Source organism: Adelges cooleyi, unplaced genomic scaffold (genome assembly GCF_023614345.1).
Source record: "Adelges cooleyi isolate 19-005CV unplaced genomic scaffold, UGA_ACOO_1.1 ACOO_flye_CR_arks_rails_tigmint_CR_PRNA_1, whole genome shotgun sequence".
NCBI classification, from domain to species: Eukaryota; Metazoa; Arthropoda; class Insecta; order Hemiptera; family Adelgidae; genus Adelges; species Adelges cooleyi.
The window spans coordinates 7,430,247-7,457,225 of NW_026095751.1; the positions used below are offsets into that span (position 1 = coordinate 7,430,247).

Genomic DNA, 26,979 nt, shown 5'->3' on the forward strand with positions numbered 1-26,979 from the left:
AGTAAATTGGTCAAATACATTTTTCTTATAATTTATATTGGTATAACGTCAATCGTCATCATATTTTACTTAGTACTAAATTTAATATTTTTTTATTTACGAATAATTATTTTAAAAGAACACTAACATTTTTCATATTTAAGTATTAAAAATAGAGTTTGAAAAAGTTTGCAAGCCATTTTTTGTTATACTACAACAAATGTTGATTTAAGTTATTAATAGTATAATATTCTGTAAAAAAGGAAAGTAATTAATGATTAAAATAAATTTGACAATCGTATGTACCTTTTACGACATAAAATATTTTTCCTGGAACAAAACGTTTATTATAATCTTAAGTCGACTTTACTTTTTAAAGTTCAAAATAAACAATGTGAATTTAGGCTTGGAAACATTTTCAATCACTGATTAAAAATTATATTTTTTAAATTACGCAAAATAATCCAACTGCATGCTCCTTCTTTGACCGACCTTTTGAATCCAATCTTGAGTATACAGATACATTAAACGTAATAATATATAGACTAGATCCATCATCCAAAAACTAAAATTAATAAAAAACAGCGTATTATGATAAAATATAACAGTTAATATGAAAGTATCGCAGAGAATTGTATATCATATTTATATTATTATTACGCTTTGAAGTGAAAGGTTTTCCCGTTGTTCGTATGTGTACAGAAAAACGATTCGTTTTTAAAATGCAAACTTAAAACCGTGATTGACTGTTTTTGTTGTCCATTCAAAATTATAAAGCGCGAGACGCATGCAAAAAAAAAGAAGACGTGGAATGGCTCATTCGCCGATTCGCGCAATTACCGGCGTTAGCACACGGCACCACTTATAGTATTGTCCGATAGCGGCTGTAGAAATGTCACGTCTTTTCACATCACTCACTATAGATATTTTCATTTTATATATACTTATTGTTATTATAATTTCAAACGACCAAGCCCGCCGATTAGTATTCGGTCGTCGAAAGGGAAATTCACGATATTATAGTCCAATTTTGCTAAGAAATTATACATTCGATTTCACGGATCGCATACAGAAACGCTTATTACACGGCTTGGCCAAAATTAAACCGAAAGTGATAGCGGCGCGTCTTTATTTATTTTGTTGTTGTTTTTTTTTTCATTTGATCATTTGCCGGTGCAATTATTTTTCTTCTGTTCAGGTCGTGTCCACTGTAGCTATATTATGGAAAACGGTTCTGGATATAGAGAGGGGCGCCGCTATTGTTACGCGCCAATAAAACGCCAAACGGGGACCGTAAAATAATAATACAATATATTATTTATACTTGTAATTTAATACTATAATGTACATTGTAATATTAACGCTTTTTAGAATTAGAAAAATAAAACAGACTTTCTTCGCCATGTCACAACCCATAATAGAACAAATTATACACCTCCGCTTGTACACCTTTAATATAATATTTATACCGGTCCGTTACCGGAAATTGTCAAAAGACTTGATTTGTTTTAAAACAACAAATTACAATGCTCTTTCTATCTTAAAAAGTAATTTAATGGTTTTAACGTTAATGCAGTGGCATAATTACAATTTTTTACTGGGAGGTGATGTCTAACGAAACAATAGCTTCCCTTATGTAAAACTTGCCCTCATGACCAGATCAAAAAATGTGAACTATGTTTTTTTATTAAAGGATAAAAAGTCTGTTAACTGGTTACAGTTTGTTTATCTATATTTTTAGGGGTGAAACCTTTCAATTTGACAAAATTAATTTTGTATCCATTTTTAAAAGTTTGATTAACGAGGAAACGATTTTTTTTCAAAAAACGTTTTCGTTATGTGAAAAAAAAATTAATAAAATTTAAGTTTCTATACTTTTATTATAAAATATTATTATTATATTTACCTAATATTACAATCATGTTTTTTTTGTGATATTTCTTCAAAAATGTCTATGGTAGCAAGAATAGTTTTCTATTTAACAAATAGGTTTTTTATAATATATTTATAAAAATTAGGTCTCTTGGGGGCGATATCTTACTCTGGTCATCCTGCAAAAACGCCACTGTATTATTGATAGACATAATGTATGGACGGATAGAGGTTTTCATGTTTTTCAATTTTATACTATGCTGTCCAGTATTATAAATTAAACAATAAACGTACATAGATAGACCAAATTGTATTATATATAACCATAAGTTGCTCAAGTTTTTATACTATATTAACCATGTATTTAGTTGGGTCCATTTCGTTATCATAACAATTGCCGTATTCCATAAGCCATGAGCCATAAGCATATACCTATCTGTTGATGCTTGTTAAAATCAGTTCAGTTAAAACTAATCAATACGGAATACCTTCTTAGCTTCGCATCAGCATAACTACTTATGGGTTAAAATTGCATTAAAAAAGTGGCATTATTATTTATTAAAGTTAAAATGTAATAGTGTTAAAAATAATATTTCAATTCTTGCTCTCTTAAAAAATCGTATGCCAGTGTAAAAATCAATAGGAGTACGAACTGCGATGACTATGTATAACGATTAACGTACTTTATTTTTTTCACTAGTAGAATGAAGAATTGAACGGAAGTATAGCACCATTATGGTGGCAAATTTACTGAAGTCCAACGTGGGTTGTCGACTTTGGTCGACGTTGTGTTTTTGGTTAACACTGTTCGCTGCGTTCCATCAATGCATGTCCACGTCCACTCACCGTTGGAGCTTGGCTGAGTTGTCGGTGACGTCCAGCGAACTGCCCAAGCAGATTCCAGCACCGCCTTATCCACACGCTCAAAAGGTCCAGTCTACGCCGCATTATGACCAACAACTCAAATTGCCATCTGCGGCTAACGGCCAACAGTACGACGGCCGCCGCATGCACCTTTGGACTCGAACGGCCGGTACATACATCAGCGATCCTACAATGTCCACGACTGTATAACATGAAGTTTTCTAACTACAAATTTCTTAGAAATTTACTTTAAAATGTGTTATTCAAAACTTGTACACCTGTTCTTATACTCATAATAAGGGTTATTTTAAATACTAATATATGATTGCTGGTGGCATATTTACCTACATTATCACATTTTAGTTATGGTGCGTTATATTATATTATTACGATATTACCATAACAGTTTTATTACTTATATGCGTTTTGTGTAGATGCACGCATAGTATTTATTTTATATGATATTTATGTTTACCTACATTTGTAATACATTAATTAATAGAAAATATCATATCGTATTTCATTAGATTAACTATTTTGCGTGAAACAACGATTTAACCCACGCCTTTATATTTTTCCACGCGAGCCTGAAGGGGGAAATAATATTTAACTAATTTTTTCTACATAATCTATAGTTGATAAGATACATGAAAGTTCAAGTACACAACAAATTGCAATCATAGGTATAATCATCTCCGGTAATCAAGCCTTCATAATATAATTACTGGGATACATTTTTATTTTGCGTGACTCAAATCGTAGTGTAAAAGATGGGGGTTTATAAGGGTTAAGAAATATTTATATTGTTTAAATAACAAGTGCAAAACTATTAGACATATAATAACGGTAGGTACTTAAATAATTGAGTATTTTCAGTAATTAGTACAATAGAAGGATTATTGGAAATATTGGGGAACGAGAATTTGTGAGCTGAAATTAGTGACAAAAATATGAGAAAGGAAAAGGGAAGGTTGAAGCCATCATGAATTTTTTACTTTACAGTAAAATGTTGTAAAATGCATTTGTATGTATCAGCAAATTATCAGTAAACTAAATAAAAAGTCTTCATTATTTTTATAATATGTGAAAAAGCTTCAGCTATTTAGAAAAACATATGTTGTATTAATAAGTAATTCTATCTGCAACTCGAGTTAAGTCCAAATCCTAGTTAGGACCCAAGACTAGATATTTTTTTATTTGTACCCTATTCGTTGAGAGAGCATGCCGGGTTTGCGCATGTAGACTGAAGACTACGTAGCAAGACTAAGGCTGAAAGACAGGGCGGACTCCGGGGGGAACGCTAGTCACACTGGGTGCGGCGCGGGGATGCGCAGAACAGCCAATTTTCGTCGGGTCGCGGCATGCTCTCTCGGCGAACAGGGTATAATCTAATATTTTTTAAGTCTTTAATAACTAATAACTCAATTTGAATTTTTTTATAGGGGTTTCGGGAGATATAACAGTATAACACTGTTTGATATCCTCCATGTTATAGACAATTTGATAGACTACCCTATGGTTATACTTAGGAGTTGTCCCCAAACGTAGAAAAAATACAATTTTTAAGCACGTTTCACGTGTTATACGAAATTTAAAACCCACATGACACATTGCACGTTTGATGTAAAGTTAGCGATATTTAGTATTGCCTTACTAAAAGGACATAAAGAACCGTTTTTGGTATACGGAATATTTTTTCTGAAAAAAAACTCGATAGTTCGATTTCAAGAAATAGCCAAATTTCTGGACTTATAGTTCCGAAGATATTTTAATTCTTGCTTAGGTGGCCGCAATTCCCCCACCTTCCCCTTAACACTAAATAATTAAAATATAATTATTAAATTATTATTTATTATATTTGTTTACTTCAAGTTCTAAATTACTTCAGAGAGTAACAATTATACTATTAATACCTATAATATATTACTTATTCACAATTTTTTTGGTTTTGCTCTAGTGGCTCGTAAGTACGCCACTGTACATAACAAAAGATATATTTTTCCGATTATTTTAATTTTCCACCGAAAAATAAGTATGTATCAATCCTGATACATGTATTAGGATTTAACATCAACTCGTACACCATTAGACTTGTTTTATTAAATTATTTTAATAACAAATATATAAAAATATTTTTATACATTATTTTTAAACAATTATTACAGATTATTAAAATGTAAGTCTATTATCTTAATAAATTTAGAATTTGTTAATCGTACAGTTTTTTAAAAAGTATAAATACTTATATAAATTTATATTTTTTAGTAAAAACTAATAGGATAGCATCAGAACAAGGTTATCTTACTTTAAGAACAGCACAATTCATAATACAAGTTTAAAAGTACATATACTTATAATAATATCATTAATGTACGTTTAAACTATACAATTGGAATAGTAAAAATAAAAATATCAGAAAAATAACTACAGCATATAATTTATTTTAACAAAATTCGTCTACAGTAATGACATTCAGTAAAATTATTTATAATATCGTCAACATTATGCTTCAGTTTTCTATATAGAAATAAGTATGCTTAATAGGTAGATAGATTATTGTGAAGCATGGAATTTGAAATCAATTGTTACATTTATTCAAATCTACTGTTTCGGATATCACTTTCATAATCCATCTTCATTTTGATTTTTGAAAAGTAACATTTGTTCAACACTTTCATTTTCTGAAGCACAACCGGTAGCATATTCAGATATGCTGTATTTCTCTCAAACGTTTTTATGTTGCTTGGAAAATTATTTAAATACTGTAATGATTCAATCCAGTCAGCTTACACTGAGCCGTTTACGACCTTTTGCTTTTTTAGGGTCGATATGGAGTCATAGGGATAGAGTTCAACGCTGTGGCTTGGTTACCGTGAATACAGTGGAAAAAGCTGCCCCAAGACGCATTCTAATTCAAGGCGTTATGTACGGTTTACCTGTATTAAATTTTTATTTATAAGTCAAATACCTAAAATGTTTATAACAGCACAGGTATATGCTATTAACAATTGTCATTTAAATATAAAAATTAATGTTTAAAAATTAATATAATCAAATGAGATGGATGATTACTATTTACTCCTTAATAATATGTCATGCTAGCAGCACAACTAGCACCATTAATAATTGTATAATGTATACACATAGTGTCAGTGTTGGCATTACTGGGAGGCGGTATTTTTCGGGCGACGTTTTGCGGTGTAACCCTCCGGGCGAATGGTGGCGGCGCCTGTACAGCAAAGCTGAACTACCAAAATGCCTGAAGTATTCGACCCCAGATTTTTACTGATCAGAAGTTGAGTGGCGTCACCTTATCTTCTCTACATCGTAGTCAATACAAATAACATTGACATTCTGGTATTATCATTTATTATATTTGATAATATATAGCTGTGTTTGTGGTAAACTCAGCTTATTGGTGTTGTTGCTATATAGTGCATTTGTCGCTTACCCGTAAACAAAAATGTTATGATCACAAACCACATAAGTATCTGTAATCTGTAAATTGTAATTTGATGTTTATTTATGATTAAATAGATTCGTATTTCGTTAAGCAAACTTAATTGTGTTTAAGTTGTGAATGCAATTAATAGTAAATAAATATTAGCACACTTTAAACAAACGTTTATTATGTTTTTAGGGATAACGTGGATAGTTTAATTTGTGAAAATTGTTTAGTAAGTGTATTTTTTTAAACGAAACCTATTTAGGCCCGAAGAAGTCGTACTTCTTTATCTATTATTGACATGCTTAATTTAAATAATATAATTTCAATTTAGTCTTATTATTAAATAGCTGTTGAATTACTATTTTGTTATAGAGATTTATCCTATTAAGTACCTACTCTACTTATTTTTGTTTACTAAATGTAACTTTTGTAATGTAACTAAATGTAATGAATGAATGTTTAATTTTGGATAACAACTATTTTGTTATTTTTTTTTGGTAAATGGACTTAAATTTTAAAAATAATGTCAGATATATTTATCAAAAACATTGCTTGTTGTCAGTTGTCACTTATGCTTTTGGACATTAATTTAAATACCAATGCTGATGTATTGAAAAACGTAGTTCTTTTAAATATTATTGTTTTTTAATTTTATGCTACTAATTAGTCACTAGTAGACAGTAGTCAAATTACAAATGAATGAAAATACAATTTTGTTTAGTTAAAAAAGAAATTGATAACTGATATTAATTATTATATAATGTTTTGGCTTGACTTCTGTGCAACACAAGAAGTTTTGTTGTTTTATCACTTTGATTTTGGTAGTTTAGTTTGTGTTTAAAACATCTTAAATATAGTTGGTTGTATATACCTTCTAACCATCGATATGTAAGCTTTTGTTGTATCCTTATTTCTTTAAAGGTGTGATGGTTGTCCAATTAACATTAATTAAAAGCCTAAGCCAAATAGTAAAAATGGGTTAATCTACAAACTTTGTAAATTAAATTAAATATGTTTTTTTTTTAGTTTTCACTAAAAATATGATAATTATTATTTATGTTTAAGTGTTGCATTTATATGTACCAAAATTAAAAGCTTTGCTCTTAAAAACTTAACACAGTATGATTATTTAAGCTATCATTTTTTAAGCTTAGCATACTCAATAAAAAAATGTATGTTAAGTTAATTTCAATTTTTTTGTTTTTAGATAAAAAGTAATTATGCATAGAAGTATAGGAAAAAGAATTCGTATGGATGATCCTCCTCCAATGGAATACGATGTTCCTGGAACGCCAAGTAGTTCTATTCATCCAAGTCCAATGACTCCCAGCCGATCAGAATATCAAGAACATTACAACCCTTATGCAAATTACCAAAATGTCCAAACACCAAGGTAAAACTATATAGTTTAATTTAACGGTTTTTTGCAGAAAATATTACTTCCTTAGCATTTTTGACTTGGAATCGTTTTAATGGTACTTTTTGGTAGTCTTTACAGAGAAAAGTTACTTTACAGTCGTCTATTTGTACGTGTTGGTGCTATACAGAATATAGTCAGAGTAGTTGTTAGCTTTTGTTACAAATTTCATTAAATAATTATATAACTGAATTTTTGATGTGTTAATAGCTTAGAGTCTACTGAACAAGTACACCATACCCAAAAATTCACACCTATCAAAATTGCTGCTAAAATATGAAAATTTAAGGTGTTTTTTTGGTACTTTCTTTGTATAATGTGTACCTGTTCAGTAGACTTCTAAAATATAAATAAATCAAAGGTTCAGCTCAAACTATGGAGTAGGAATAAAGTTATGCATAGTTTAATACACAAGTGTTGAAACCTATGTTAAATCCCATTTAAACTTTAATGTTTCAAATTTTTTTTTTATCTCAATTATTATGTTTCAAACTTTTTTAGGAGGCGTCGAGATTAAAATTTAAAAATCTACTTTTTAAGAGTTACCCTAATATACATATATATGACCTCCATACTAACGTTTTGGAAGATTAAAGTTTTGTGGTTTTAAATTTAGAATATAAACTTAAAGTCAATCCAGATACTGTATCCTCATATTATTATATGTATATATAATAATGTACATTTTTTAGATCTGAAGTTTTCGGAATGAATCATTATCAAGAACCTGGTATGTCAGATAATAATTATGATCAGATGCAAATAGGACAACAACCACAGTCTTTGATGACGTACGGATCTGCTCATCATCAAGCTTCACCATCTGTTCATGGTGATATGCAAGATAACCATATGCCCGTTCATGATGAAATGTCAAATTTACATTTAGATAATCAAATGCCATCCACAAGTAACGATGTTGATCAGGTGGGTAATGTTCGAATGACTAGAGCTAGAACAAGAGGTAAGGATATTTTAACATTAATATGTATTATATTTGTTTTTTTTTTCCATTCAAATTTTATATTAAAATCATCATATTAAAGGTGTTACATATCCTCCTCAAAGAAATGTAACTCTTTCTCCATCGCCACCTCCTGAGAAAAAGTTGGAAAAACGTAGACCCGGAAGACCACCTGGAAGGCCTCCAGGGTCAAAGAAACAACCAGTTCAAGCACCGCCTGTTGATTTGCAATTCGAAAATGATGGTACATTGTATGGTACAATTAAAAATGGTCGTATATCCTTACAAGTATGCTATTTTTTTTAATTAGTTTGAATAAATGTAAATTTAAGCTTCTTTTAAACTATTAGGAACATCAAAAATAAGATATGGTGTTGTCTGTATCTATAATAATATAATGTAATAGTTGTTATGCTCGCGAAAATTCAAAACCTATTGAACCCATTTTCACAATACTTTGAATTTTCACATTGGGCATTATTTTCCCCCATCTCATACAAGTCGCTTATTTAGGAGATCATTTTAGATCAAAAAGATTGTAAAAAGCCAGCGTAGTGTGAATAGGTCACAGGTATTCAGAAATAGCTGAAGATACTATTACTTAATTTTTTGGAGGTTTCTCTTTAAAAAAATGTATGTCTACAAATGGTAATATTTGTATGCTATTAATATTTTAAGTTAAGAATAATCTATTACAAATTTTAACTGGTCAACTGAAACATTCACAATATTGAAAGAAAAAAAATATAATACCTATAGTCGACGACACAAAAACTGACCCATGACCGACGCGACTTTAGCGGCCGTTTCCCGTCAGGGGTTAACATAATGATGGAAATAAATGGCAGGCGGAAAACTGTTCAGCCTAAGAACCCATGCATCACGGGCGGGGTGTCGTATGAGGGTGGCAGCACTCACGGGCAAGTTTTCGTGTCGGATCTGCCTTTTACCTTCTCAGCTTGACATTGAAGCTAAAACATAACAAATTGATTTTTGAATGTTCACATAAATAAATGTGCTCGCACAGATGAACAAAATATAAATGTTTAAACAACTATCTTTTTTTTTTATTATTATCAAGAAGAAAATATAAATTTTGTCTTGTCTGTTCCTCACTCCTTTTTTACTTCATTGTTTAAATTTTATTGTATTTTACAATAATTTAAAAAAAAAAATTTAGGTTGTTGTTGATGATTGGATTGAGCAGTACAAAATTAACAAAGACGAAGCACTGCTTGTATTGATGCAATTTTTCATTAATGCTGCTGGTTGTAAAGGTGTAATTACTTTATCCATGTTGGAAAATATGGAGCATGCCGCTATTATTAGGAAAATGACAGAAGAGTTTGATGAAGTAAGAAAACATGTCAGCTCTCATTATTTAAAATATTAATATTAATATTATCATTTTTTTAGGAGAGTGGAGAATATCCTCTTATTATGAGTGGTATTCAATGGAAAAAGTTTCGGTCAAATTTTTGTGATTTTGTTGCACAATTAGTGAAGCAGTGTCAATATTCCATTATATATGATCAATATTTAATGGATAATATGATTTCCCTTTTGACGGGGTTATCAGACTCTCAAGTTCGAGCTTTTAGACACACTGCTACACTTGCCGGTATACAATTATTAATAACATATTATATTAGTAATCAATAATAAATTCTATCAATTAAATCGTTTTGTTGTTGGTTTATAGCTATGAAGTTAATGACTGCTCTAGTAGATGTTGCTCTTATAGTTTCTGTTAATCTGGATAACACACAACGGCAATATGAAGCAGAACGACAAAAAACCAGAGATAAAAGAGCTAGTGATCGTTTGGAGACATTAATGGCTAAAAGACAGGAACTTGAAGAGAACATGGATGAAATCAAAAACATGCTAACATATATGTTTAAATCAGTATTTGTTCACAGATATAGGTATACTTCATAGATAAACTTTTTTTGAAAAAAAAACAAATATTATACAAATTAAATGTTTAGGGATACATTGCCTGAAATAAGAGCTATATGTATGGCAGAAATTGGAGTGTGGATGAAAAAATTTCACCAAAATTTCTTAGATGATTCGTATTTGAAATATATAGGATGGACTCTACATGACAAAGTGGGGGAAGTGCGTTTAAAGTGTTTGCAGGTATTGACATCTTAAATTTTAGGCCATCATTAACATTGATGTCATTAAAACTAATTCGTATTTGAAATAATAATAAATAGTCCAAATATTAACTAGTACACCATATATGTAGGCTTTGCAACCTTTATATGCTTCTGAAGATTTGAAAAGCAAGTTGGAACTCTTTACCAGCAAATTTAAGGACAGAATCGTTGCAATGACTTTGGATAAAGAATACGATGTTGCAGTTCAAGCTGTCAGATTAGTCATAAGTATTTTAAAGTAAGTTAAATAACGTTTTATTCATCAAATTTGTGAGTAAATAAAATGTTGAAAAATATATTCAAATTACTGTGATATTTTTTACTTTGCTTTATTATATTTTTAAAAAAGTAAAAATAATCATAATGTAAATAACATCATCAGTTATTTAAAACTATGTGTCTAATCCTCAAACTGTACAAAGCATGGTTTTTAAAACTATTGAACAGTAGATAGAATGTTAGGATTTTTAGAAACTACAAGATGCCAAAAAAGTTAAACAAAATAAATTTATTTTTTAAAGGCATCATCGCGATATTTTATCTGACAAGGATTGTGAACATGTATATGAACTCGTTTACTCATCACATCGAGCTGTTGCTCAAGCTGCTGGTGAGTTTCTAAACGAACGCTTATTTAAACCAGAAGAAGACATGAAGACTGTGAGAACAAAACGAGGAAAGAAACGGTTACCAAATACACCATTAATAAGAGATTTGGTTCAATTTTTCATTGAATCTGAGGTATGTCGTAGTTATTTGATGTGGTTGTCACATTGAATACATACTGGATTGTAATAACACATAAGGTTGTATTATTAAAATAATAATACCTGTTGTATTAAAAAAATATGTTTAGTTGCATGAACATGGAGCCTATCTAGTTGATTCGCTTATCGATTCTAATGAAATGATGAAGGATTGGGAATGTATGAGTGATTTGTTATTGGAAGAACCCGGTTTAAGTGAAGAACGAATGGACGATAGACAAGAAACAAGCTTGATTGAATTGATGGTATGCTGTATTAAACAAGCAGCGACTGGAGAAGCACCCGTGGGACGAGGGCCAAATAGAAAAGTAAATATCTTTATTAGAAATTTCTATTTAATATTGCTGAAATTGCTTTCATGTTAAAATTATTTTAATTTATATTAATTAGATGATGTCTGTAAAAGAAGTAAAAACGGTGCAAGATGATAAACAGCGTCTAACTGAGCATTTCATCAAAGTACTACCTCCTCTTATTGACAAGTATAGAGCGGATGCTGACAAACTGATTAATTTGTTATCTATACCTCAATATTTTGATCTAGATATATATACTACATCGAGACAAGAATCTGTAAATCATTTATTTATTTTGTAATGGCTAAACTTCTGCTTTACTTTTATTGATTTCAATTTTTACAGAACTTGGATTTATTGCTTAAAAAAATTCATTTAGTAACTGACAAACACCAGAATGACGAAGTTCTTGAAACTTGCGCTAAAACTCTAGAAATACTGTGTTCCAAAAACAATTCTACTCTTGCTACTAGGTGTAGTGTACAAAAAAGCACTCTAATGGATACTATTACAAATAAACATAGAGAGGCAATGGACGATTGGAATAACCTCATCGAAGGAGTAACTATTTTATTATTTATGTATACAGTTCATAACTTTTTAGTGTACTAATTAGTTAAAAATAAATATTTTGAATGTGGCTGTGCTCCCTTGTAATCTGTCAAAAAATTACAACAAATATCAGAGTTGTTTTTTTAGCATTTTAGGTTAACCCAAAATATATATGTTTAAATAAGATTTGTTTTGCTGAATCCAAATTTATGTTCTACAAAATCATTGTTTTCGTAAATATGTAGCATGTCATTTTAAAGTTGAAAAATATGTCAATTTATTAGGTGTTTTTCTTGATTTTGAAGTAAAAAGAGTGAATTATTTCAACTTTTGATCAAAAGTCTTATAAAGAACTTCACTAATATATATTTCTATATTATTTTAGAATGAAAAGCCCGACGATGATGAAATTTACAATGTAGTAAATAGCATGAAAAAACTCTCAATTTTCTATTCTTGCCATAACTTGGGACCATGGAATTTATGGGACATAATATTTCAAGATTTGAAAATGGCTCATGAAGGAACCAAACCGTTGCCAGAAGAAGTAATTTTTTTAAATTCTACTCAAATTTCTATTGCTTTAAATAATTTTTAATTTTTATATGCTTTTTTCCCCGTGAAGGCAATAAAATATAGTATTTCGGCTTGCATGTTTGCTACTATGTGGGAGTTGCACAACATAGAAAATGTTTTGGAAAATGGACGCAATGAAAATATTGAAGAACAAGTGTCACAAGTAAAAAACAAACTACACGAATTCATGGATGTTTTACGTGGAATCTTAGCTCATTCCATTAATCCCCAATTTAAAGAAGAAGTATTTATTTTTTAATGTTTTTTTTTACAATTTTGTAATTTATTTTTTTGTATTAGGCATATATATCAATCTGTGACTTGTTAGTGGTGTTCTGTAATCAGCTTGGTGTTAAACACAACCCTGTGTTAGGAAGTTTAGTTTATGATTCTGACAAAGAACTTCAAGATTTACTAAACAATTTTATTCAAAAAAATGTATTTGTTTACGAACAAGAAGGTAATAAAAATAACTTAATTCTATTTATGATTTAATAATTACTATAATTGAAATCTTAAAATTAATAACATTCAATCGACAGGAGCTCAAGATGAACATTCAAAAATTGAAGAACTGCATAAAAGAAGAAACTTTTTGGCTTCTTATTGTAAGCTCATTGTATATGGAATGATTCCCGTAACGTGTGCTGCTGATATTTTCAAACATTATGTTAAAGTATACAATCAACAATAATTTTATTACTAGTATTACAGTAGTATATAAGTTGTAGGTTAATATTCATAAAAACAATTTTTTAGTCTTACAACGAGTATGGAGATATAATAAAGACAACTATCGGTAAAGCGCGAGAGATCAACAAAGTGATTTGTGCTAGAACTATGGTGGTCAGTTTAATCACATCGTTTAGAGAACTACAAATTAATAGCGGCACATTCCGCATATCCCGAACGTCTGATGAATTTAGCAGCTTAAAAGTAATAAAAGATATTTATCAAAATTACGTATAATTTTGTTGACACTTTTTTTTTCTTCTATATATTTATATATAAGGAGTTGGCCAAAAGATTCGCTCTTTCTTTTGGCTTGGACGCATTGAAAAATCGTGAAGCAATGGCTGCTTTACACCGCGAAGGTGTAGTATTTGCAGTAGGCACTGATGAAGGAATTGCTCAAGATGATCCTTCTGTACCACCCGCACATGTTGCGTTTTTGGAAATACTGGCAGAGTTTACAAACAAACTATTGAAGCAAGACAAACGTATTGTGTAAGTACTAAGAAAACAGCTTATGAGTTGTTGTTTTAAATGTTAAGAACGTTCTTACTTCAAACACATATTTTGTTTATCGTTCCTCTTTTTTTTTTTTAATAAAAAAAAAGCTATATAGTTAATAAACAAGTACGCCTTTATACTTGCAAAATATATTTAATTCGATTGATAATATTCACAACATGTCTGCAGAATATGACAAAATATTATAAATAATAAAGAAATTATTGAATTTTTATCTTCAATAAAAATATCTTTATTTTTATGCAAAATATTTAATGGTTTATTGTCAATCTTAAATCAGTGAATATTGTTTTCAATTTTATGTTATTATAAAGCAATTAGGTTTATTTAGGTGCTTATAAGTTTTTAAAAACCACTATAAAGAACCTTTACATAAAATAATGTAACAATTAATTCAAATGACAAAAAATATTAAAAACATTTTCTACATGAAAATGTATATTATGAGTAAGAAATATGAACAAGTTCAAGTGAAGATTGTTCAGTGAAAAAATATGTAGTCCATAAATCCATTTTTTCCAAACATTGGATATTTTCCGTTTTGACATAACTTTCTTTTGGGTCTGCAGCCTCAACTTTTTGGATAAACACATAACGTCAGCAGTACCTTCTAGCCGCAGTGAAGACTGGCAACCTTGGGTCATCTACAGAAATAGCTTGATGCACGGGGATGCCGAACCTGGACCAGTAACCTCCCGAAGAGCGTACACACGCAGAAATAAAAAAGAATCTTGTGAGTATAATTGTTTTTAGTTACTTGGAATTTATTTGACCAAACATTTTTTAATTATCTTGTAGACGATGATGACGATGACGGATCTGATCAGGACTTCAGGTAAATTGTTAAACTAAAATGAATTTAGTGAATTATTGCTTGGAACTTTTACATTATTTTAATAAATTTATTTATATTTTTATTATTCAGTTGTATAGTAAGTTTGATTTTATGCTTAATTTTTGATATTTTTATTTTTATCAATAGTTGTGTATTTTTTTTTTTTTTTTTTTCAGTTACTAGACACTTTATCACCAATACCATCGCAAGAATTTTTTTTATATTGTTTTTTGTGTGTTCCTATCTTTTATATCAAAATAATACTGTATTTTATAGCTGGAACGGTTTTTTTTTTTTTATTAAGTAGCAATTTAGATGATTTATTTCATATATATATAATTTATTTTTTAAACAATTATTTTGTAATAATAAAAACGAAATAATTGAATGGATCAATGTACAGCTGCATGTGTGACCATATGGTTTTTTTTCAACTTCTAAAATTAATAAAATGATCTATTACTTATTATTTATGCATGTATTTAAAAACTGGTTACATTTTAAGTACCAGTTTAATTATTACTTGGTATTAACTGTTGAATGCAAAAATTGGTAAATAATGAAATATAATTCCTGTTAGTGATTATAAAACTAACACACACTACATTATTGAAAACAAGGTATTTTTTTATGTATTTTATAAAAAATAATACCAACAAACAACGTATTGCCTTATTTATTATTATATATTAGAATGTTATTATATTGGAATTTATTTAATGCTCAATATTAGGGAAGTGTGAATATTTAAAAATTAAAATAATTAGGTATGAATTGAAATAAATATATTAAAAATATAATAGGTTATAGAGGAGTTCATAAAAAAAGTTGAATAGGGATAATTCAAATTTTATGAAATTCAAAATGTATACACTGATATACTACTATTTGGAGTAGGTGTATCAAGTGTTCACTGCTTATTCTATAATATCATTATTACTATTACTTCAATTATCTTCTTAAATAACAATGATGGCTAGTTTGCATAAAGATAAAATGAAAAATCCAGTTTTAGATTAAATTATGTAGTTACTGGCACTGAATTGTAGTTAATGCCTAATGGCATAGCAGAATCTAAAATAATAAGTGATTATAGAATTTATAAACAAAAACATTTATGAGATCTATTTAATCAATTTGAAAAAATATTATGAGTTTTGTGTATATAACCATCAATTACTGATTAATAATAATATTGTTCACATATGCAAAAAAATAAATTGATAATTTTTATAAATATTTGTGGATTGTGATTAATGAACCAAATTTTATTTGTATCATTTAATTGGATTTTAAATTAAAGTCAACAATATAATAAATAATACTATTTGGTAATTAAAACAACCAATATAGATATAGTAGTTCATCTAAGGTTGTAAATTGCAATTAAGTTCAAACTTTTGGTTTCATTATTTAATTATTAAATATTGGAACTTAGAAAATAGCAATATATATTTACAAAACTATTTATTTAAATAGTTTGATTAGTCATTCAAACTATTTAACTACTTATTTGCCCTTAATTCTCAAATAATAGTTTCATTACAAACATTTATGTACTATTTATTTAGTTATACCTTAATAAAAAATAAGTATTAAATGAAATACCGGAACGTTTTTTTTAATTGCTTAGGTTTGTCATGGCAATTATGAAATTAAAATGTTACATTCTTTAACAAAAAAAATATGAATAATTATTACAGAACTCCAACTGCCCAAATTGAAACACCTATCAAGAGAAGACGATCCAAAATAAACAAGTAAACCTATTTTTCATTAATTTAGTACTGAAGAGATGATAATTAATGAAATTTATCAAAATTTCATTATAGGTCAATACGATTTCAAGATAGATTGGAAGGACAGTCCGATAATATTTCTGACACTACTTCAGCTGGTGGATCCCGACCAACACGTCAATGTATTAATCGTTCTATACCGTACCGCTACATTCAAGAAGATGATGATGATGACGATGATGAATAAATGTAATCATTCAATAAATTAAATAATTCAATACATTTAAAAGAGAATGGATTTTTTTTAAATTATAAGTAATAACCCATTAACACTTTTAAAATAATTTTCTTATTATAAAATATAGATGTTTAAAATTGAAATTGTATGTTATACTTTTGCAAAGTATCTATAAAGTTTACTAATCCCACTACATCCTTTTTTATAGGCGTCATATGGTTTGCTATATTTCTTATCATCGATTTAGACATATTCGGTGTGATGAGAAGTAGTACTTTCGATAGGTATAGTAGTGAAAGGTGTCCCGTAGTTTCATCTGCATATACGTTAAAAGCGCTGGCTAAACATTCTGTATTGTCGTCTTGATATACTTGAGTAGTCACTAGGTAGTTAAAACCTGCTAATGTTATATCCGAAGAATTTGTTACAGAATGCAATCGGTTCTTCAAGCTAGATTGCAAGTTGATTGATTTTAGTGTCTGTTTAATCATATGTTTGGCCATCTTCCAATTCGACGAGTGGGTATAGAAAATATCGGCTACTTTATAAATATAATCTTCTCTAAAACTAATGATATTATCCATTTAATAACTTTTTTTTTTTGGAAAATAATATTAAACAATATTTATTTGTATACAAATTTGTAATTTAAATAAACTGTTAGGTTGCCATAGATAAAAACATTTTATTTAAAAGATCGATTATTTTTTTGTTTAATTCCATCGCAAAAGTAGTTTTAAAAAATGATTTTTGTAATATAGTTTGCAATATTTTTAAATAACAACCTCTTCATTTTCATTAATTGTTACACCTAAAGTTTTTCTTATATTGTCTAATAAAACTGCATTTTCTATACTTAAAGACCATGGAATTACACTCGATTGATTTTGACCTTAAACAAAAAAATTAAAAGATTATCCCCTTGTTCAGAAATCATATTAAAAGTAATAAAAATACCTAATTTTAAAAATGTATATTTATCAAATCTAAAAATAATGTTACGAAGAACACTAAGTGTAAATTCCGGATTTAACTATTAGTTGCGACCATTAACTCAATATCCAAATATTTTGGTTGGTGATCAATTTATCAAAATTATCATTCAATTAAAACAGACAATTTATATCTGTAACAAGTTCAAATCGAACAATTGCAATATTGTGTTAATGGTTTCAATCAATAGATAAACACATTATTTATAATTCGTTTTTTTAAACACTATAAAACTATAGCTTTTAGGAAGTTCTAAATTTAAGTCAATCAAAAATTTTAACTAACATATTATATGATTAAAAAAATGTTTTGACTGGAGAGAAAATTAAAAATTTTAATTCCTATGCTACTTATTTTGTATGACATAACATATTTTATGGTAATTTTAATATGGCAATATAATACAATTGTAATAATTACTGTTTATAAGACATTTTCCGACTTCATTAATTTCATAAATAAACTGTACGCTATTTCTGTACTTAGTAGGCCATTTAGTTTGTGGCTGATCAATATCGGTATCAACACCATTAATGGTAATTTTGGATGCAGCCCAAAATGGATTATAAAGCTATACAATATTATTGTTAATTTAATTTCATCATAATATTTATGTAACAACTATTACTACTATTCTCACTTTAATATTTCCTTTTGTACCATATATAACTGCTTCATTGGGTAACTTTACTTTAAAATGACTAGTAAAGGAAGATATACGGCCAGCACTGTATTTGAGTACTACACTAGCGTCCTTATCGTACCCTTTATCGGTCGTTTGTCCACAAGCACCATAGATTTGCGGTTTGTCCGGACCAAATAACATCTGACTCAAGTATATCGAAAACACACCCAGTTCGATTATAGATCCTCCACTGTTCCGTCTAACAAATTTGTCATTTAAAATGATATTTTGAAAAATAACAAAATACTCATTTAATTATAAAAGTCCTTTACTGTTGTATTAAGAACTCAGGCATTGGCGTTCCAAAAGAAGATATAATTTGTAAAGGTATTCCAATAGTACCTTTGGCAATTTCGTTTTTTAAAGTTACAAATGCAGGTGTAAAAAACATCCACATAGACTCCATGAGAAACAAACGCTTGTTCTTGGCCAACTAATACAAATCAATGAATGGGAGAAAACATATTAATCTACTGTTATTAAAATAAATGAATTACCTCTATAAGCTCTTTGACTTGTTTTACATTTTGACAAAACGGTTCTTCGCATAATACATTTTTTCCATTTTCCAGCATCAATTTACATAGTGAATAATGATATTCGTTCAATGTACCAATATAAACTATATCTAATAACAAATTTTTTTTGTAACTTGCTATATAGTTAAATGTACAAAAATAGATATGCTAAGGTGATATATACATAAATATATATATGTATTTATAGTGTCGTTACTTCTTAACGCCTTACCAACTTCAGTATCCTTCGCAACGGCTAAATATGAATCGTACGCCTTTGGAATTCCAAATTGTTTAGCAAATTCTTGTGATCGCAATGAATCTTTTGATGCTACTGCAATAGCGTAGTGTTCTGTGGGAGGTAGCGTTACCATTGCTGTAACAAAATCGTGGGAAATATTACTAGTACCTAATATTCCCCACTTAATGGTCATTTTTTAAATTTGTTTTTTATATAATTACGATACTATAATATACTGTTAAATATTGTAAAAATAAAGTCAATTGTATCGTGTAAATGTAACAATCTAAAAAATTGTATTGAAGTAACAAAAAGTTAAGTTTACAAATGTTAAATTACAGTGCAGCAATTTAACTTTTTTCTATCCTTTATATAAGTAAAATACAGCACACATATAACTATATAGCTGTTAAGATAAACATTATCAGCATACATTATTTTTTTACAGAGAATATTATTATGTAATTTGTATTAATTATCTAAAATGACCTTTGTACTGATATAAACTTATAAAAACACTTTTTCAATCTAAACTTTTTGTAACAGTAACCAGATATTTATGAGCTCACAGGACGTCAAACGATTTAGGTATAATAACTATTAAATTGCCCTTCTTATTTATTAAATTTTAAAATATCGAAAACTTTTTTAGAAAATAGTATTATTTACTGACAAAAGTAAATACATTTAAAATTTATAATCTTTGGTGATGTCTATCTGAAGTAGTACACAATTTCGAATGAAAATTGTATACATGTTGTTTTATTTATAAAAGCAATTAGGTATCTACATGAACAGTACCTCAGTTTCTTGAGAATATACGCAAATGCCTGAGAAATGTCAGATAACATTATATTAGTCAGCGAATATTGTTTTTGATAACTAACAAACATCATCAATATGTAGATTTTAGATTTAAAACAAGAAGTAAATATTTGAAATGGACAGTGTGTCATCACTCATCAGTCAGTAGTATTTACTAATGGAGAAATGAGAATTGACATTAGAGATTACTAAGCCAGGGCCGATACAAGTTCCAATTATACTAGAGACGTAAAGGCCCGATTTATGGTTACCTATAAGAATAACAAATATATCAACAATAATCATTTTTTAAATTTTGACGCAGGCGTTGGCATACAAAAAATTAATAGAGATCGAATTATTTAATGTTCTTATAAATTTTGAGTAATCCACAATCTGAACGCACGGCAGCGCAAGTTCCAGAAATGACAGTGTATCTTTACACGAACCAATTCACCCAGTTTTTTTAACCCACATATCTCTGTTTCCTTTTAAGGTAAGCTTTTAAAATTTGAAACATAGATTTAGCTCAATTAGCTTAGGATACTGTAAAACATTGAGCCTTTAATAGTAAGCCTTTTTAAAAGGGAATAATTTCAAAGTTTTCATTTTTGTTACTGACAGCTGACTCGTCATCAAAATTATAAAACACTTCCGTGAAATTGGCACAAAGATAGGTCTTATAGTCTTATAGTGTAACTTAAGGGAAAAATCTGAAAGTTGGAATTTTCTTAAACTTAATGGCGCTCTATGGAGTGTAGTTCTTAATGCATTATGTGACGCACATGAATATTACTTGATTAGATTAGTACGGGTTTTTTATTAATAAATTTGGAAATCATAGATTCCCGCGCCGTCGAAACAAACATTCTTTTAGACTTAAGGGTTACAATATGGCAATAGCTAATAAGCAATTGTTTGTAATTGACAGTAAATACTTATCAAACACCTTTATTGTAAGTATAAAAAAATAGCAAGTCCCGCTTTTCTAAGAAAAATTGTATTTAATTTAATTTATAGTGTTCATTTTGCTAGAAGCGCGTTTGTTGATTAACCCATCTCTGTTTGAAATACATAAATTAAATAAACAACCCATTCCTTACTATGCAGTTCTAGATACAGTTTAAACAAATATTATGTTCTATTTAGTCTACGGTAATAGAACATAGATAATAATTAATAAGTAACAATAATTACATAATGAGTACATTGTTGGATGAGCGGTTTATATTTTAGGAATAATCTTAGTTCACAATACTTTTTGATGTACCATATTTCATATATTTTAATGCCACGGGAAGGGATATATCTCCTTAAGTTATAAACTTTATTTTTGGCCAGTTGAATATTTCATATACGATTTCTTATCTATACAGACTTTGCCACGTATACTATTAGGTTCAGTGAAATCGTGAATCAAGACACAAAATAAGAGAAAAAACAGTACATAGCAGTCGGGGATTATTGGGTGGAGCATATTGGGATCGGAGAAGTCTCAGCGATCTTCAAGAATTATGATAACTGAAAGTGAAAAATAAACTATCAAATAGACGATTCGATGCAAATGCGTAGATGTTAGAAATATTAAATATAGACAAAAGTATTATAAAAGCAATAATAAGCTTAAAGTTGTATTTTTAGATAAAGGGTATTGTCTATCCTAATAATTATTTGTTGACAGTTATCCGTACATCGTAATAAATATGGGTACAGAGTAATGAAAAGGTTTTCTAGACACCCGTTATCTTGTTGACTGGATTCTTTCACATATTGCAACTTGGATATTAAATACGACACGAGTGTGATTTTCCCATTTTTTGGGGTTTTCCTTAATAGGAATTTCCCAAAGGACTTTTGGGAAAATTGTTTATGTTAAAAAAAACACATCATTATGTAAAAACATTTTCGTATCGAAGCTAATGAAGGTTAATATTCATTATATTAAATGGCAAATGTCATGGAAATATTTTTACATTAATAGTCCAAGTGTTGTTATGTGTTTGCTTTTCTAGCAAATCGACAAGTGTTCTGAAAAAAACTGTGAAGGTTAGATAATAAGGAGGGGATTAACACTAACACTTGTCAGGAATAGATTTATAGAGCAAAAAATAAATCGTTAATAAAACAATAAAGTACGAAGAATTATAAAACAAATTGGGAAAACATAGGAGGGGATAAGTGAAGCATAATTTGGTCGTACCGGTCTGGAAAATTCTAAATGCGTACCTATTACCCTGCATATTACAGAATGGGCATTATGAAATATAAATGATCATTCATAGTATTTGGCATTACTTATACAAATCATAGACCCATGGTACCTATATGTCTGGGGTTACAGACCGAATCATGGTTGTGATGAGTTTAATTGGTAATTCGATGAGTGCGTGTGATGTATAATGTTATGCATATTATATCGGTATGTTAGATTGTGATGTATATTATTAGGTATGCGGCGCGCCGGTTTGTTAATATTTCCCGCGCACTGTGATGTCGGTTAAACTGTGTTGACTGTTGTGCAGTTTAACGCGCGCACTCGCTACACCGCGCCGCCGTCCGTATCATCATCGCTGCCCACCGACGAGCCATCACAGTTCCGTTTCGTTATCGCTGTACACTTCTCACCGCCCACCCGCCGCCGTCAACGAGTCAGTACTCGGTCGTTGTCATAGCTGTGCTGGTACTTACAAAGATTCGTAAGTTTTTTTTAGTTTTTTATCCTGGGAGCCGAGAAAAATTATTATCGTTTTTCTGGACGTCCGGCGGCGACACCTTCATCATAAAATACTACGTTTACATCGTAACGTCGTCGACGTTGAGTAGTGTACCTACTGTCGCGTACGCAAAACGTCTTTTGGTTTTGAAAAAAAAAAAAATCCAATACACACACACACACACAATACCTTACTTGTAGTTGTATTGTATTTGTTATTTAGTCTACTTACGGGCCGGTCCCGTGACGTTCGGTGTTTGTCGCGCGACCACGTAAATCGCACAACATAATATAATAGGTAATATTGTTTTCTTTTAAAACGGCAGCCGAGTGAAAATACAAAATTCGGAGTATGTCCAAAAAACATCAGACCAGCGTCGTCGGGCTCGCTCAGATTGTCGCCTGACGGGACACTACCAGACATCACTATCGTTTGGCGTTGTAAATGTTCGAAGGTTAGTACAAGACAACAATAATTATTATTATAACGATAATAAGTAAAACGTTGTCCACGACATACATAATTGCGGTTGATATCAAAATGAATATAGGTCGAATTCTTAATGTTGATTACAGTAATATGCAATTACTATAATTAAACAGCCCGAATTAAATTCCGAATAAGACTATGGTTTCACTACTTATAATAATTATTATCACCTTGTTCTTCTTTTGCAATTCACCGCTTTAGATTTTTTTTTAAAATTATAATATTAATTTAATGTGTTTGTGTTGCCACCCAGAGATATCTTGTAATATCTAGAATTAAATATATTTTACCAAGCTTGTCTAGTATATTTTTTTGGCTTTTATTTTGTTTGTAGAAAAAAGGAAACGATTAAAATGTGTATTTTAAATGTACTTAATTGTACAATAAACTTACGTAAACATAAGCTATTATCATTTATCAGTCAATCCATTAGATACATACATTCTTCTATTCATAGTTGGCTTATTATAATAGTTATATACATTTTTCCATATTATTATGTATTTTTCAATAGGTGGCTAAAACTATCTTAAAGAATGGTATCACTTTTTATTTGAACTTCTTTTCTTAGAAACAAATCAATAGTATTTTATTTTAGGGTTTACTAATAAAAATAATTGATAATTTTTCTGTACTAATTATACTAATTCTCTAAGGGTATTCATAACAGATGGATTTGTAAATATTTACTGACTGAAGTAATCTCCTAGTGGAGATATTTAAGTCTGAATTTATACTGTTGTTACTTGTTATAAAGTATGGATTAAATTAAGTACAAACTATGAAGAATTATGGTGAAGACAATTATTTTAGCCTATTATTTTATTTTTTTTTTATGGAGAAAAGAAGTAAAGACACTTGCCTATTAAGATGTTTTATGGAGTTATCAGAAATATAATATAGCATAGATCTTAAATTATAAAATCAACACTTAGTTGGTATTAAAATATAATCTGTCTTGTTACAGTAAATTATTCACTGTAATATTATTTTAATTTTTAGGTAGTCTTTCATCATGGGGAAGCTGCTTTCCAAGATTTTTGGTAACAAAGAGATGAGAATACTTATGCTTGGTTTAGATGCAGCTGGTAAAACAAGTATCCTTTGCTTACCTATAATTATATAACACACATGCAATATGGTTTTACTATATTATAATTTATAACATAATAACTTAGTTACGTTAAGTTAACATTATTATTAGTAATACAATTTTAGTAGCGAGGGGTGATTTCTAAAATCAAGTAGATTTAAAAAATACTGTTTTTTAAATTAGTATAAATATATTTGTGTTTTAAAATAAATTAAAGTGAGTAGATATCATCTGATAAGTCTCATGGTCTCCTATGACAATAGGCAATTGCTGAACTGTGTAAAATTGTAGAATGATGCAAGTGTTTATAGTACATTTTATTTCACAAGTATTCTAATTGGGATTTTTAGATGTTTAAGTGTATTCTAGTAATTTGTTATTTAAAGTTATATTTGTGTGCCTTGGCTTAGATAGTTTAACATAAGGTCAAAATAATTTTGATTCATTTTTATGGTTTAGATAGCTTTTATTTAATAGTGGCTTTTATTTTAGGTTTTTTTTAAGTTACCAAAAATTTGCTATGGTATACAAATAAAGTGCTAAATTTGAGCATGATTGACATAATAGAACACATATTAGATAAATTTTTGATGTGAGACTTACATATACATATAATGTTTAAATTTGAATTGCTAATTACCTACAACATTTAAAACACTAAATACTTAAGGGTGAAATAGTAATAATTAAAAAACTTTTAACATTTTCCTATTGTACATGAAGCTATTTTGTATAAACTCAAATTGGGTCAATCTGTGACAACCATACCTACTGTCGGTTTCAATGTCGAAACAGTCATCTATAAAAATGTTAAAATAAATGTTTGGGTGAGTATTTAATATTTCTAAGAATTTCACATCATACATGCACTGCTTTGAAAAAATTAGCTTTTTCAAAATGCCAACGAAAAATAACACATTTCCTTTTACAAATGAAGGAATGAAGAGTTGTTTTCCATTTAAACGGATGATTTTTTTTTGGAGCTTTGATATATAATTTATTGGATGTATTATTGATCAGCGTCCAAGTATTAGAATGTACATTTTTCAATTAATCTATTTTTTTTTAGTTGGACAACTAAATATATTAATTAATACTTCGTTTTGAAAAAAAAAATTGTCACTTATGACTACAATTTAAAAAGTTCAGCAAAAAAGTAAAACCTTACGGAAAATAAGAATTTTAAAACTAGTTTCTCAAGAGTAGTACCTTATACCTGTTCACTATCTGTATTTCTAAATATATTCATTTATAGATTTTTTTTTTTTTAAGGATGTCGGGGGCCAAGATAAAATTAGGCCGTTGTGGCGACACTACTACACAGGTACTCAAGGTTTAATTTTTGTTGTGGACTGTGCCGATCGTGACCGTATCGATGAAGCTAAGCAAGAACTACATAGAATAATAAACGATAGAGAAATGAGGGATGCTATTATTTTAATTTTTGCCAATAAACAAGACTTAACAAATGGTATGTATATAAAAACTTGATTTAAAAACCGAGTTGACAAAAAAAAACCAGCAGGACCAACAAATATGTGGTATTTACTCATAAATATTGGGTTCATGTTGCGGCTTTTTTTTAAAAAAAAAAATCAGGGTTATTCAGATAACTAAATTCAGATTTTGTACAGCGATGAAGCCACATGAAATTCAAGAAAAGCTTGGACTGACGAGAATACGAGATAGAAACTGGTATGTTCAGCCATCTTGTGCTACTACGGGTGATGGCTTGCACGAAGGTCTTGCATGGCTCACATCAAATTTTAAACAGTGACACCAAAGTATCGTACAATACTTAATATATGTCATTATTATGCAAATTATATATGATAAAAGTTAATATGAAAAACAAATTCCATGTGTACAATATTTTGTATATGACTTGTTAAACAAAAATATTGAACATCAATTGTTAATATGAAATATAATTTTTTTATTTATTTAGAAACTACCGTATGAAACGACTGGCCTAATGATTTTTTTCTCAGCTTTTAATATTGTAACTATATTTAATTTGTATTGAACAAAAAACTTTTATTTAAAATATTTTTGCAATACGCTCATCCCACATACATAAAAACTAATTTCTATGTATTCATATAAATAATTCAACAAGCAATACTACATCTATCTCAGTATAATGTGTAATGATAATTATGATTATTGCTATTCAATATACATTTTTTTTTATCAAAACCCATATTTGTTAGTACTAATATTTGTAATATTTTATACATATTTACACGCAGTTTAAAATCATTGGGATTCTATTTAATGAAATTTAAAATAAATGTTTCATATTGTGTGAAAGAATCCTATTTTTTATTTGAATTGTTATTTATTATTTTGTACAAAATATTGAATAAATAAAAAAAAAACGTTATGATAATACTATCTATTTATTTTTAATTATGTACTTGTATTATTTTATTATGTTTGACATAGAAATCAAAACTTATGACCAATATTA

At 28.9% G+C, this 26,979-nt stretch overlaps 3 protein-coding genes across 7 annotated transcripts; 2 read left to right on the forward strand and 1 right to left on the reverse strand.

Moving 5' to 3' along the window:
• Nucleotides 1-5,995: 5,995 nt before the first annotated feature.
• LOC126836105 (cohesin subunit SA-1) lies at nt 5,996-17,060 on the forward strand. Of its 3 annotated transcripts, none has more exons than XM_050569163.1 (23): nt 5,996-6,072; nt 7,371-7,556; nt 8,273-8,544; nt 8,627-8,832; nt 9,725-9,898; nt 9,961-10,165; nt 10,247-10,472; nt 10,536-10,689; nt 10,802-10,950; nt 11,234-11,453; nt 11,569-11,787; nt 11,870-12,052; nt 12,121-12,336; nt 12,713-12,874; nt 12,953-13,147; nt 13,204-13,363; nt 13,446-13,579; nt 13,663-13,839; nt 13,916-14,130; nt 14,727-14,890; nt 14,956-14,992; nt 16,696-16,752; nt 16,825-17,060. In XM_050569163.1, the coding sequence occupies exons 2-23, from the start codon at nt 7,384-7,386 to the stop codon at nt 16,976-16,978; spliced, it is 3,852 nt and encodes a 1,283-aa protein (XP_050425120.1). In that variant the 5' UTR covers nt 5,996-6,072; nt 7,371-7,383; the 3' UTR covers nt 16,979-17,060. The 3 variants fall into 3 exon arrangements, with proteins under 3 accessions (XP_050425120.1, XP_050425111.1, XP_050425123.1); XM_050569154.1 differs by lacking the exon at nt 5,996-6,072 and adding an exon at nt 6,220-6,392 and having other exon boundaries at nt 16,825-17,059; XM_050569166.1 differs by lacking the exons at nt 5,996-6,072; nt 16,696-16,752; nt 16,825-17,060 and adding exons at nt 6,222-6,392; nt 15,169-15,434.
• Nucleotides 17,061-17,634: 574 nt separating this feature from the next.
• LOC126836125 (trans-1,2-dihydrobenzene-1,2-diol dehydrogenase-like) lies at nt 17,635-23,334 on the reverse strand. Of its 2 annotated transcripts, XM_050569235.1 has the most exons (7): nt 23,156-23,334; nt 19,398-19,541; nt 19,145-19,275; nt 18,920-19,080; nt 18,603-18,846; nt 18,383-18,533; nt 17,635-17,861 (listed from the first exon to the last, which is right to left on the reverse strand). In XM_050569235.1, the coding sequence occupies exons 2-7, from the start codon at nt 19,537-19,539 to the stop codon at nt 17,743-17,745; spliced, it is 948 nt and encodes a 315-aa protein (XP_050425192.1). In that variant the 5' UTR covers nt 19,540-19,541; nt 23,156-23,334; the 3' UTR covers nt 17,635-17,742. The 2 variants fall into 2 exon arrangements, with proteins under 2 accessions (XP_050425192.1, XP_050425182.1); XM_050569225.1 differs by lacking the exon at nt 23,156-23,334 and having other exon boundaries at nt 19,398-19,759.
• LOC126836129 (ADP-ribosylation factor 6) lies at nt 22,773-26,735 on the forward strand. 2 transcript variants are annotated; one of them, XM_050569262.1, is made up of 6 exons: nt 22,773-22,906; nt 23,250-23,378; nt 24,416-24,510; nt 25,230-25,333; nt 25,779-25,977; nt 26,141-26,735. In XM_050569262.1, the coding sequence occupies exons 3-6, from the start codon at nt 24,429-24,431 to the stop codon at nt 26,281-26,283; spliced, it is 528 nt and encodes a 175-aa protein (XP_050425219.1). In that variant the 5' UTR covers nt 22,773-22,906; nt 23,250-23,378; nt 24,416-24,428; the 3' UTR covers nt 26,284-26,735. The 2 variants fall into 2 exon arrangements, with proteins under 2 accessions (XP_050425219.1, XP_050425208.1); XM_050569251.1 differs by lacking the exon at nt 22,773-22,906 and having other exon boundaries at nt 22,916-23,378.
• Nucleotides 26,736-26,979: the final 244 nt, after the last annotated feature.